Genomic DNA, 12788 nt, shown 5'->3' with positions numbered 1-12788 from the left:
GAAGATGCTCCAACCAACTGAACCACCTGGCCAGTGTTGGAGATATTTTCAGTGTAGAACCAATAAGATTTGGGAATGGATTGGATGGGGGGGGGGGGGTAGGGAAAGAAAAAGATGATGGATAGGGACAGGGAAGATTACAACTGGAGCACGTATTAGGGGAAGATCATGGGTTCATTTGGGGGGGTGGTTATGTTTGTGATGTTTGCTAGACTTTTAAGTAGAGACAACGAGGCAGGGCTTTGAAGTCAGAGGCAATGGAGGAGAGGAGGAAGCAGTGAGGAGAGAAATCAGAGGACTGTTAGCCACTCTGACTGGTCAGGTAAGAGAAGAGTGAGCATAGACCTTGAGATTTGGGGGATGGTCCCCTCCCCCACTGTAGCCTCAGCCCAGGGCTTAGTTTGACAAAAGAGGTGTAACCACTTCCCCATGGCTGACCTAGTTCTTTCTTTGCTCTTATTGGCCATGATTACACTCAGTCTCCTACAACTTTGGGTTTGTGAGATGGGTCCACTTTGATACACACAGCTCTAGATCAAGGGTCAGTAAACTAAGGCCCTCAGGCCCAATCTGTTTTAGCAAATAGTTTCATTGGGCTACAGCTATGGCCATTCCAGTTGTTTAAGGCTGCTTCCACACTCCAGCAGAACTGAGTGGTTGCCAGGAACCATATGGCCTGCAAAGCCAAAAATATTTACTGTCTGGCCTTTTAAAAGGAAAGTTTGCTGACTCCTTCCCTCCCCCTTTCACTGTAACAGTGTGTAGTTCTGTTAAAGGAATACACAAGATATTTAGGTGGGTCCCAATTTTTTTGCTATTATGGAAATGCTCCAATAAACATGTATGTTTTTGGGGGGCTTGTGCACCTGGAAGTGGAATTACTAGTTTGTAAGACACGGGAATCTTCAGCTTTAGTAGATTTTGCCAAATTGCTTTCTGATGTGGTTGAAATGATTTACACTCCTATAAGCAGTGTAAAAAGTTCCCATATCTTGCCTGGCCAGGCGTGGCTCAGTGGTTGAGCATCGACCTAGGATCCAGGCGATGGGGGTTCGATTCCCGGTCAGGGCACATGCCCGGGTTGCGGGCTCAATCCCCAGTCGGGGACGTGCAGGAGACAGCCGATCAATGACTCTCTCATCATTGATGTTTCTATCTCTCTCCCTCCCTCCCTCCCCTTTTCTCTCTGAAATCAACAAAGATATATTTAAAAAAAAAAAGTTCCCATATTTCTCTAAAACTTGGTATCGTGTTGTCAGACTTTTTTAGTTAGCTTTTTTTTTTTTTAAAGAAATATGTCTGTTGATTTCAGAGAGAGGAAGGGAGAGAGAGAGAGAGAGATAGAAACATCAATGATAAGAGTCACTGATCGGCTGCCTCCCACATGCCCCCGACTGGGGATCGATCCTGCAATCCGGGCATGTGCCCTAGCCGGGAATCAAACCTCCACCTCCTGGATCCTAGGCTGATGCTGAACCACTGAGCCACACAGGTTGGGCTAGTTAGTTCTTAATTGTTGGTAGATTCCTTCAGTTAGTCTGGCTGTGAATGATAGTTTTGCTCCCATCTTTTCCTTGTCTTGGTGTTCTGGCTGGACCTCCATACAACACTGCATTTTGTTCAGTGAAAAAAATTTAAATTTCCTGGTTTTAAAGGGGACAATGCTTAACATTTTCTCTTATACTATGGTGTTTGACCATTAAGTATATTGGCTGCAGGTTAGGGTTTTTTGGCGGGGGGAGAACTCACCTAGAAAACCATTTGGGACTACTTTTTTGAGGTATATGACTATTTCTTTTTGAATTAGTCTTGCAAATTATCTTCCTAGAAACTGTCCATTTCATCTTATGTTTTAAATTAATTGGCTTAGAGTTTGTAATCTTATTTTTGTCATTTCTCATATATCTGTAGTTATGTCCCTTTTGCAATTATGCTTATTTTATTGGTCTTTTCAAAGATCTAGCTTTGCTTGTGGTCCATACGAATTTTTTTTTTTTGTATTTCATCCATTTTGCTCATTATGATCTTCCTTCACTTTCTTTGGATTTACAGTTACTCATTTTTTTAAAATTAAAAATGTTTTTTAATCCTCACCTGAGGATATTTTTTTTTTATTGATCTGAGAGATCGAATGAGAAAGAAACATTGATCGGTTGCCTCCTGTATACGCCTCAACTGGGGATCGAACACACACCTGGGTATGTGCCCTGACCAGGAATCAAACCTGCCACCTTTTTGATGTAGGGATGACACTCCGGCCGACTGAGCCACCTGGCCAGGGCTGTTATTCCTTTTAAAAATTCTTTAACACTGCTCATGAATTTTCCATATTTCTTCTTACTTAGTAATATTATAAATTTTCTAAATGCAGCTTACTATGAGTAAGCTTACTGTGAGTTTTTATAGGTATTCTCAGTTTTGGTTTGATCCAAACAGTTTTCATTTCTATATGATTTTCTCTTTCAGTAATAAGATTTTTAGAAGAACGTTTAAATGTTCAGACATCTGGAGCCTACTTTGCTCGTGTCTGGTCAGGGAATATGGTCTGCATGAAATTGATTAGCTGATATATGTTGAGATGTGTCTTGGGGTCCCATAGATCATTTTTTGGTGAATGTTTCTTGTGTGCTTGAAGGTCACATATTGGGCTGGGTTCATGGTTCTATCAGGGCCCATTGATCAGGATTATTAATAGTATTAAAATCTATATTTTTTAGGCTGTTTGGTCTATCAGTTACTTAAATCTCCTACCATGCTACAGGGTTTAGCAATTTTTCCTTGTATACTGTCACTTTTGCTTTATACATTTCCAACCCTTTTTATTCCTCACCCAAGGGTATTTTTTTTCCATTGCTTTTCAGAGAGGGAGGGAGGGAGGCAGGGAGGGAGGGAAAGAGAGACATTGATGGGTTGCCTCCCGCAACAGAGGTACCTGCCCTTGGCTGGAATCAAACCTGGGACCCTTCAGTCCGCGCAGGCTGGCGCTCTAACCACTGAGAAACCAGCCAGGGTCATTTTCAACCTTTTTAAAACCTCTAACATACAAGTTCAAAATTGTTATATCTTTCTTGAAAGTTGTTCTTTTCATCATTTTGTGGTGTCCCTAATAATGACTTTTGCCTTAAAGCTTATTTTGTCTGATTTTCCTATAGATATATATCTCTTGGTTTTTCTAAAGCATACCTTTTCCCCCCCATTTTTAAACTTTTGGTGCCCTGCGGTCTTAACTGTCCCCTGGTAAATAGCATAGAGCTGCATTTTATTTTTCTTGGCTAATCTGATCATCTGTTTTAACAGATGAATGTAAAACATTTCCTACCTCTGGTTTGGCACCATTTCTATACCATTCCTTTTTCTTTCCTGCCTTCTATTGTAATACCCTTTACTAACCTTTTCTCTTTTCTGTATTAGAAGTCACACTTTCTATTTTTATTCTTTAGGTGATTCTTTTTTAAATAAATATTTTTATTGACTTTTTTGAGAGAGAGAGGAAGGGCGAGGGAGGGAGAGAAACACTGATGTGAGAGCAGAACATCCGTTCAGCTGCCTCCTGCCCGCCCCCTACTAGGGATGGAGCCTGCAACTGGGGCAGGTGCCCCGACCCGGAATCAAACCAGCAACCTTTTGGTGCACTGGACAATGCCCAACCAACTGAGCCACCCTGGCCAGGGCCTTTTAGTGATTCTTGTCTGAAATACATGCTTGGCTGTACAAAGCTGGGCAATTGCCACCGTTATCCCCCTCCTGTCGAGTAAATCCAGCTTCTTAGGACACCTGAGCTCTGGTCACCCTCTCCTGTCCTACCTGCCAGCGTGTCCCATGCTCCTTGTTTTGCATTCCACAAATTAATCACCACTACTCATGTTCCAGTTAAGTGCTTGTTTAGATGACTTACCTGTTTACCAGTCAGCTGCTCATCATTTTCCCATCTAATTTCTTGTCCTTAGAGTTCTGCAAATTCACTACGAAGTGCCTAGGTCCTGCTTTTATTTTCATTTATCCTGCTCTGGATTTTATGTGAGGATCCTGGTCTCGAACCAATTTTGGAAACTCTTCTTAAGGAACTGCTTCTACCATGTTTTCCTTTTCTCTTCTGGAACTCTGACTGGACATGCGCTTCCCTTTACCTTTCTAGTCCCTTCCTCTCTCACGTTTCGCCACCTGCCACCTTGTTTCTCGTTAGTGGCTTCTGATGCTCCTCCAGTTCGGGACTTCTCCGCTGCGGCCAGTCTGCCTGCTGGCCTCGTCCTTTGAGACTTGAATGCCAACAGCTTTATTTTTCAATTCTAGGGATTTCTTTTGAAAGCTGTGTTCTTTTTAGGGACCTGCTCCTTCATGTTTTGATTTCGCCCACCCCGCCTTTTCCATTCTCTAACCATAAGCCGCGAGGACGACTTTTTGGCTCACGGTCGTCCTCAGGGCCTCATATGTCCCGGGAACCAGCGGCTGAGGGCTCGCTGTCGGGCGGCAGGACCTGCGGGAAGGACAGGGCCGAGCCGCAGCCTGGCCCGCGACGTCCCGGCTGCGAAGCCGCGAGTCCCTCCCTCAATTGTCGTGGTCTTCCAGCCTCTGCTCATCCGGGGCCTGGGGGAGAGGGGCCGCGCGCAGGCCATGACGTCACGCGACTGTGACGAGCGCCGGGAGCCACCGCCCCTTCTCGGTGCGGGCCGGGAATCCAGGCTCTCTGCGCCCTGACGTCACGGTCCGGACGGGCGGGTTTTGCGTCGGCCCAATGGGAGCAGCGCGCCGGCCTCCCCTTTAAGGAATGTTGTGACCTGACGTCACCTGAACGAGTTACCTCCCGGAGCCTCCACCGCTGGGCTCAGCGTGAGCCCCAGAGCCCTTGAGCGCGAGGTGCGGAGCCCCGGGAGCCCCTCTACCGCAGCCACTTCCCCGCCCGGGAGCCCCGGCCTGCGCGCCCCGCCGGGCCCGCGAGATGCCCTCAGATCGGCCTTTCAAGCAGCGGCGGAGCTTCGGTGAGGCCCGGGGGGTGGGGGGTGGGGTGGGTTCTGCGAGTGGGGGGGGGCTGGGGGATTGGGGGGCGCGACCTACCTCCTGCCGCAGGTGACGTCAGCCCTGTGACGTCAGCCTCCGGCCAGACCCCGGGCTGGGAGGCAGATTCAGGCCTGGGCCGGGACCTCCCAACCCTGTCCTGTACCGGGCCTACCAGACGGCTCCAGGGGCGGGGGCCTCGGGAGGTGGGGCCGGGTGCCCCTCGGGACAGGGGCCTCACAGTTGGGACCTAGGGCCAGCCTCACCGCCTGACCTTATTCCCCAGCCGACCGCTGTAAGGAGGTGCAGCAGATCCGCGACCAGCACCCCAGCAAGATCCCGGTGAGTCCCGCGGCCTCCCTGCCGTTCCCACCGGGCCCCAGGCCCCGCCCTGGGCTCACGCGGCCCCGCCCCACCCTGTTCCCAGGTGATCATCGAGCGCTACAAGGGTGAGAAGCAGCTGCCGGTCCTGGACAAGACCAAGTTCCTGGTCCCGGACCATGTCAACATGAGCGAGTTGGTCAAGATAATCCGGTGCGTGGGCAGCAGCCTTCAGAGGGGCACTTGGGTCCTGCTGGGGTTGGGCAGAGGGCCAGGTCCTTCTGAGAAGGGGTGGGGGTAGGGCATAAGATGGGGCATTGGGTCCCTATTCTGGGGAGGTTGGGAAAGTTCAAGGTCAGGGCTGTGGCCAGGTCAAAGGTGAGACTCTAGAAGGCTGGGATGAGTGTGAAGGGAAGGCAGGGTGTCGCTACACCCCGCGGCAGCCAGGCCCTCCTGTCCACCTCAGGCGCCGCCTGCAGCTGAACCCCACGCAGGCCTTCTTCCTGCTGGTGAACCAGCACAGCATGGTGAGCGTGTCCACGCCCATCGCGGACATCTATGAGCAGGAGAAAGATGACGATGGCTTCCTCTACATGGTCTACGCCTCCCAGGAAACCTTCGGCTTCTGAGCCAGCAGTAGGGGGAGGGGCTGGTAGGGGAGAGGGGGGCCATGTCAGGCTCTGCCCAGGGAGCTCTTGGCTCCTGAACTGAGCTGCCCCTGGGGGGCCGGGCAGGGATGCTACCCCCTTAGGGGGCACCAATCACTGCGACTCTGCCCTGTGTGGATACTGGGCCTGTCATGTTAGGGTTGCCCCTCTGGGTGCTGGCTGGATGGGGGATGGTGGGGAGCAGCCCCAGCACCCCTGCTCTGTCTGGTTTGTCTTTTTTATTTTAGGCCCCTGCCTGTCTGCCCCCCACCCCCACCCGAGGCTCTGCTTCCTGCCTGGAACCACCCACCCCTGAAGGACTGGCCCCTGGCTCACCTGGTCTTGACATGGTGTATGGATCTGTGGTCATTGTCCCTCTGCAGAATAAAGATTGCTCAGGCCTGCCTGGCCCTTTGCCTCCAGCTGCTTGGGGAGTAGGGAGGGCTGCTGGTGAGACTGTCCCCCACCATTCTCTGCTTACCAGTGCACAGACTTGTGTTCTGAGGACTTGGGGTTCATTCTGGAAACCCACACCCTTTTGTAGTGTACCATGGCAGTATTAGGGGCCCACACCTTCCAGGAGTGAGTGTGGGCCCAGGGTAGACTTCTTCGTACCAAAAAAAATTTATTAAGTCAACAACCTAACAAACCCTGCTCACCTGCTTCTTCCCCTTTCCTGCCAGGAGGGGGCTCCTTTGTGTGCAGAGCCAAAAACTGTGGGTCCAAGTGGAGGTGCTTGTGGCAATGCCCCACAGGCCTTGCTGCCAGCCTTGGCTCTCCTCTGGTGCAAGATCGTGACCCTGGACTTGAACCTCATCTGTGTGAGGACTTGCCTGCTGGCAATTCTGGCTAGAGGGCTCGGTCAAGCTTCTGGCCTGTCCACCCCCTTAAGTCCGTGCAGCCCAGTGCCCAGCCAGGCCTACTTGAGCACAAGCATGGCCTCCGTGCCGTCCTTGGCCGTCAAGTAGAGACCATGAGTGAGGTAGTACTCCCGCCGCAGGAAGGCATAGAAGTAATCTGAGATCAGCAGGATCTGCAGGGGATGGGGGGAAAAGAGAGAGTGAGAAGTTTAAAGGTACCTCTCCCTGAACCTTGGGCCCCTGAGGAGCTAGGCAGGTGTTGGGGAGACCCTACCACCTCAGAACCTATACTTGACCCTGGAAGGTCTCACTGGCACCTTAGAAGTGCCCATATGACCCTCCCTCCCTCTACCATTGTCTGCACCTCATCCAGCCCTGGCCTCTGAACTCGACTGGTACTTCTATACCAGAAGACCCTCCACCTCACCTTTTGGGTGCCCACAGGCTTCTTGGGTGCACCTCAGCCAGGCTCCCTATCAAACTAGCTTCTCCCACTGGGAACCCAGGCCCCACATCTTCCATCCAGGTACTTACGCCACAGCATCGCCTCATACTTCTCCCATATGCACAGCCATTAAGTACTGTCAGTTCTACCTCCTAAGCTCTCAAATCCACCCATTTCTACCCATCTTAACATCTACCACCCTGGACAAAGCCACTGTTATCTCAATAGCAGTCTCCTGTCTGGGCTCCCTAACTCAAATCTCCCCCTCTCCCTGGTCCATTATCCCTAGCGGCCAGAGGTTGCTTTTCAAGACAAATCTGGTCATGTTAAAATCCCCTGAAGGCACCTTATGGCTAGTAGGGTGAAGATCAAGCTCCCTGGGGCTCCGAGGCCTTGCACCTGGTCCCTCTCCTCTGTTCAGCCTCACTCTGCTCCAGCCTCTTCCCTCCCACTGCAGGATCTTGCTGTTTCTTCTGCCTGGAATGCTCTCTCCCCTTTCATCTAGTCAACATCTGCTTGCCCTTCAGGCCTCAGGAAGACTCTTCCTCAGAGAAGCCACCGATATGCCCCAGATTGGGTCTTGGCCCCATTAACCTCATCCAAATTGCAGTTTTACATTCGCCTCTGACTGCCTGATGACTGCTCCTTCCTCCCTGCACTGGTCAGGGTCCCTGAGTAGTTCAGCCACCATGATATATGTGCCCAGCTCAGTCTGTCTTTCCCGTATGGACCACAGAATCAAAAGAGCCCTAGAAGCGCAGCCCACCATCATCCTCAGAGGCCCAGAGAACAGGGATTTGCCAAGGTCCCCCATATGCTGGACTTACAGTCTTACAATCCATTTGTCCCAAGCTCCCAAGACCTCCAGTGCCTGGAGCAGGAGGGGCAGGGCCCAGCCCCACTGAGGATGGAGAGAGGGGCTCACCAGTGCAGACACCACCAGCTCTCAGGCACTGAGAGGCCTCTCAGACCATCAACATCAACCACCTCTTGGCACAGATGGGGAGACGAAAGCCCAGAGCAGGGGGAGCACTGGCTAAGGTCTTGGAGCAGGTCAGAGGTTGAGCTGACCCTGAGACTCCAGTCCTGGGCAGCTTCTCTCACACTGTGGGCAGGAAGGAGGGCACAGAGTGGCCTGGAGGAGGAGCTCAGGGTTAACCCAGTGAAGCCTTCAGGACAAGGACACTACTAGAGGCTGTCTGGAAGGGTGATGGAAATTAAGGCACAAAGGGTTCAATAGTTGGTCTAAAACTATACAGAGGCCCAGTCCACCAGAGGGCACAGAACTCAGCTGCTGTGGGTATCAGCAGAGCAGACAGAGCCTTTCCCCACAGCTGCCCTATGGGAGCAGGTATCACAGCAAACGTTGACCTCACACCCTGCAGCCCCTTTCTCACCCAGGCCCAAGGTGCCTGGTCTGGGAAGTTGGGGAAGCCTATAGCTATAGTTGAGCTGATGGGTCTGATCCCCAAGCCAGATCAGATGAGGGGCAAGTGCAAAGTCACAATTCAAAAAGAAAATGAGCCAACTCCAATGTTGCACACAATCAGCTGGACAAGTAGTAGGAAGTCAAAATATTAGGTATTAGGTTGAACCATATGAAATTGCCATTTTTTGCAGATCAGAAACAGTTGAATCTTGTCAATTTCATATAGTTCAGTGAAAGATAAAAGAACCAAGAAACAGAGTAAGCATGTTATCCAGAAATGCCAGGAAAAGCAACTGTAAGACCTGAGGGAGTTATTCTTTTTCCTTATAAGCCTTAACTTTGTAAATTATATGCATGTATTATGTTGATAAAAATAAAAATCCAATTAATAACAGCGAATACATGATCAAATAGTAAACAAATGGGGGAAATTCCTTTTGCTTGCTATCTTTGCAGAAGAATCACAAATAATACATGTAGACAGTCCCCTTCCAGGAAGTGGAGCTTAATTCTTGCCCCCTCCCCACCCCTGCCCCTGAGGATGGGCTAGCCTAGGTGACTCACTCCCAAAGATCACAGCAGGGACAGGGAAATAGCACCTTTCCCCTGGAGGAGCCTGGGAACAGTCATAACCAGATGATGAAGGGTAACAGCATGAAATCGAGCCTGGTTCCAGAAACTCCACCTGGTCTCAAGATGAGAAAAGTGTCAGACAAACCCAAAGTGGGGACACTCAACAGGCCACCTGGCCAGTGCTCCTCAAGACTATCCAGGTCATGAGGAAAGCGGGCAGAGGACACAGGGGAGACCTGACAACTAAGGGTAATGTGTGCCTCTGATTGGATCATGAGAGGCCATGGCAGGGAAAACTGGGAAATCCACATCAGGTCTGGAGTTTACTTAATAAGGAACCAGGGTCAGTTTCATGGTTTTGACAAATGTGTGGTGGTAACATAAAATGTTAACCACGAGGGAAAGTGGGTGTGGGCATATGAGAACCCTGTACAATCTAAAATTATTCCAAAATTTAAAGTTTACTTAAAAAAACAACGCACTATCATTATGTGCAACAAGGTAGGTGAGCCACAAAAACATTTTGCTGAGTCAAAGGCAGCTTTGGAAAATGTACATGTAAGATTTGTGTTTTTCACTGTATGTAGATTTCACATATGAAAAATGTCAATAGTTATTGAGCTTTGGCTAATCATATACATGCTGAAATATGTAGCAGGAAATGTACTGATAACCTGCATTTCACTTTGAAATACATCAAATAAAAGAGAGATTGAGGGATGGATAATTAGCAATCACACTAGTAGAGTAAAATGTTAATGTCAGAGTCCAGTGGTTGGTATATGGGTGTTCAATATTCAATCTTCCAACTTTGCTGTGTGGATATCTGCATGATGAAGTGTCAGGGGAGGGCACGTGGAGAAAAAGAGCCCTGTACTGGCTTAGTCTGTCTGGAACAGAAGGTCACTAGTCTTGAGTGGGTGCCCTGCTCCTGCCCCCAGGGACAGGGCATCTCGAGGACACCAGGCTGGCACAGAGGCTTGGCTCTTTCAGAGGGAAGCCCCTGGCTGGTTGCAGGCTGGCTGAGACAACCTCTTCTGACCTTGAAGCTTTCCCTTTGGGCTGAGGAGAAGGGATTTCCAAGAGGCCCTGGGATTCAGCCAACACAGCAGCTGCAGACCCAGAGCCCCTTTGCCCAGTCTGGACAGGGAAGTTAGGCAAGGGGCAGTGGATATTCCATGGGTGAGTTAGTGGCTGTGTGACCCTGTGCAAGTCACTCCCCCTTCCCTAAGCTGCCTCTTCCTCATCTGTAAAATAAGTGATTAACTAGTTTATTCCCCACTTTGGTGGCTCCCCTTCGCCTTGCTTTGTCCCTCTGTGCTTTCAGAGACCTGAAGAGCAGCTGTTCTTTAGAGCTGCCCTCATTGACTGTGGCTGAGCCTCTCTCCTGCCATCAACCACCAAGTCCTGCCAATTCCCTTCCTCAAACTTCTGACTCAGCCCTCTTTCTCTCCCCCAATGCCTCCTTCACTCTCCTGGCCCCTGGGGGATCTTTCACACACACACACACATGCACGCACGCACGCACGCACGCACATACAAGCACCCTTCCCTTGCCTGCTCAGAGGCCAAAGGCTCTACTTACCCCTCGAGAGGCATCATTTCCATCTCCTGCCCTCAGAGTATTCTCTTACCCACACTTAGTCATGTGACTGACCCCTGAAGTGAAGTCATTTCCTGTTGGCCTCCCCACCAAATGGGACGGTATCTGCTCCAGCCCTGTGGGCCCAGATCTGGCACAGGGCTGACACTCTGGGAATAATTTGCCAGTCCCCATCCCCTTGGCACTGCCCCAGTGAGGGCTCCAGGACTCGCCTTTAGGCCACGATGAAGCTTTAAGGGGGCAGCTGCTAAACAGGTGGTCAGGGACAGAGGGGTAGATCAGAAGTAGAATGAAACGGTCAGAACATGCTCAGTTACAGGGTAGAAGAGAGGAGAGACAGGGAAACCAACTCATTCTGGGTTGAGTATCTGCCCTTTTTAAGAAGCATATCACTGAATCTTCATAACACTCTGGGGTAGGGCTTATGGGCCCCACTTAGAGATGAGCAAACTCAGAGGTTAAGGGTCTTACCTGGGGTCACATGGGAATAAGTGAAGTGTATAGGCTGCAGTGCCCATCCTGCCTGAGGGCCAAACCCTGGCTCTTCCACAGGGTTGTCCCATAACCTCCTCAATTCAGGGTGCTGGGAGGGGCTGAGTCCATGCTGACGCTTCATATACACTGACACCTCTATGGAGGCTGTGCTCCCATTCACAGCTGTCACTTAGCCAAGGAGATAGAGTTTTTTTGGAAAAAGGCACAAATGTCCAAGCCAGCAAGGCCTTTAATAGAAGCCTCAGGGCTCAGGAGAGCAGCCTCAGCCAACACTGGCCCCTGGGAGGCAGCTACCTGGAGAAGCAGGTGCTGCTACCCCAGGCATGTCCCACTTCCCCAGGTCTCTTGCTGCTGTTGGAGACGCTGACCCTTGACAGCCATCCCACACTTGGGGGGATTCAGGGGTCGTCACTGTCAGCAATCAAAGGGCAGCACCCCCTACCCACTGCAGGGATGTAGGAAACAGGGAGCAAGAGGGGCTAACCGGACTTGAGAGGTGAGCAGGGCTGGGGAATGACCAACAACTCAGAGGCCTGAATGCACACGGTGGGAGGAGATGGTGGAGAAACAGCTCCATCCTCTAGCTCTAAAGATGCAAAATAATAGGGAAATCATGGGGCGTCAGTCCTGGGGTCTGGAAGGTCACAAAGTAAGATCAAAGCCAGCTGTGAAGGCAACCATTCTCTTTTCTTTCTCTCTTTTTTTAAATAAAAATTTATTTGAGCCAGACAGAAGATACTCTTGGAAGCAGGATCTCAACAAACAGAAAACTGACTCCTATGGCAATCGTTTCCTACATGGCACTTTCCAAATGACAGGAGCTTTGCCCACCCAACTCCTCACAACTGCCCTGCTAGGCTGAGGAAACTGAGGCACCACCCCTCTCGCCAGGTTGAACCAGCCTCCTCCCTGTGTTCCGATTCAAGCTCACAGCCCTCACCTCTCTTCCCATCCTGGCAGAGTGAGGTTCTCAGAGCATGAATCTTATCACAGTTGTCCTCAGCTTAAAACCAAAAGCTCAGCCTGGTCTTCAGCACAATGAGGCCCAAGCAGGCCACGTGGCTCTGACCACTGCTGTCCTGAAATGGCCTCGTTCCTATCAGGTGGCACTCACCAGTCCCACAGAGCTACCTCCACCCTAGCTGGCTAGCTCCCTCCCCCACCTCTTGGGTCTCAGACTCCACTCAGAAGCGGCCTCCCTCCAGAGCTTCCTCAATCGCCAGCTCTGAGCTCCCTAGGCTGTCTGTCCTGTTCACAGCCTACCGGCTGCCCTAGCCCTGCCTATTTCCCTCTTTGTCTCCCACAGAGGGTGGGCTCCCTAGAAGCAGGGCTGTGTCTGGTCCTCCCCTAGGGAGTCTGGCATACAGCAGGTGCCTGATGCATACCTGCAAGTAATCAGGCCCAAGAAGCTCTGTGACCTGTC

At 50.8% G+C, this 12788-nt stretch overlaps 2 protein-coding genes across 2 annotated transcripts in view; one reads left to right on the top strand and one right to left on the bottom strand.

Moving 5' to 3' along the window:
- The first annotated feature begins 4582 nt into the window (after positions 1-4582).
- On the top strand, positions 4583-7316 carry MAP1LC3A (microtubule associated protein 1 light chain 3 alpha). The gene is made up of 4 exons (XM_016213189.2): positions 4583-4976; positions 5279-5334; positions 5420-5526; positions 5780-7316. The coding sequence occupies exons 1-4, from the start codon at positions 4937-4939 to the stop codon at positions 5940-5942; spliced, it is 366 nt and encodes a 121-aa protein (XP_016068675.1). The 5' UTR covers positions 4583-4936; the 3' UTR covers positions 5943-7316.
- The window catches only part of PIGU (phosphatidylinositol glycan anchor biosynthesis class U), a 77811-nt gene continuing 71643 nt past the window's right edge, over positions 6621-12788 (bottom strand). The window contains exon 12 of the mRNA XM_087818782.1: positions 6621-6993. Coding sequence (XP_087674908.1) covers positions 6880-6993 — 114 coding nt within the window. The 3' untranslated portion in view covers positions 6621-6879. The remainder of the gene's footprint in view (positions 6994-12788) is intronic.

This window comes from Miniopterus natalensis, chromosome 7 (genome assembly GCF_054644295.1).
Source record: "Miniopterus natalensis isolate mMinNat1 chromosome 7, mMinNat1.hap1, whole genome shotgun sequence".
NCBI classification, from domain to species: domain Eukaryota; kingdom Metazoa; phylum Chordata; class Mammalia; order Chiroptera; family Miniopteridae; genus Miniopterus; species Miniopterus natalensis.
The sequence above is the reverse complement of the archived record's forward strand: the minus strand, read 5'-3'. Positions and strand labels throughout refer to the sequence as shown.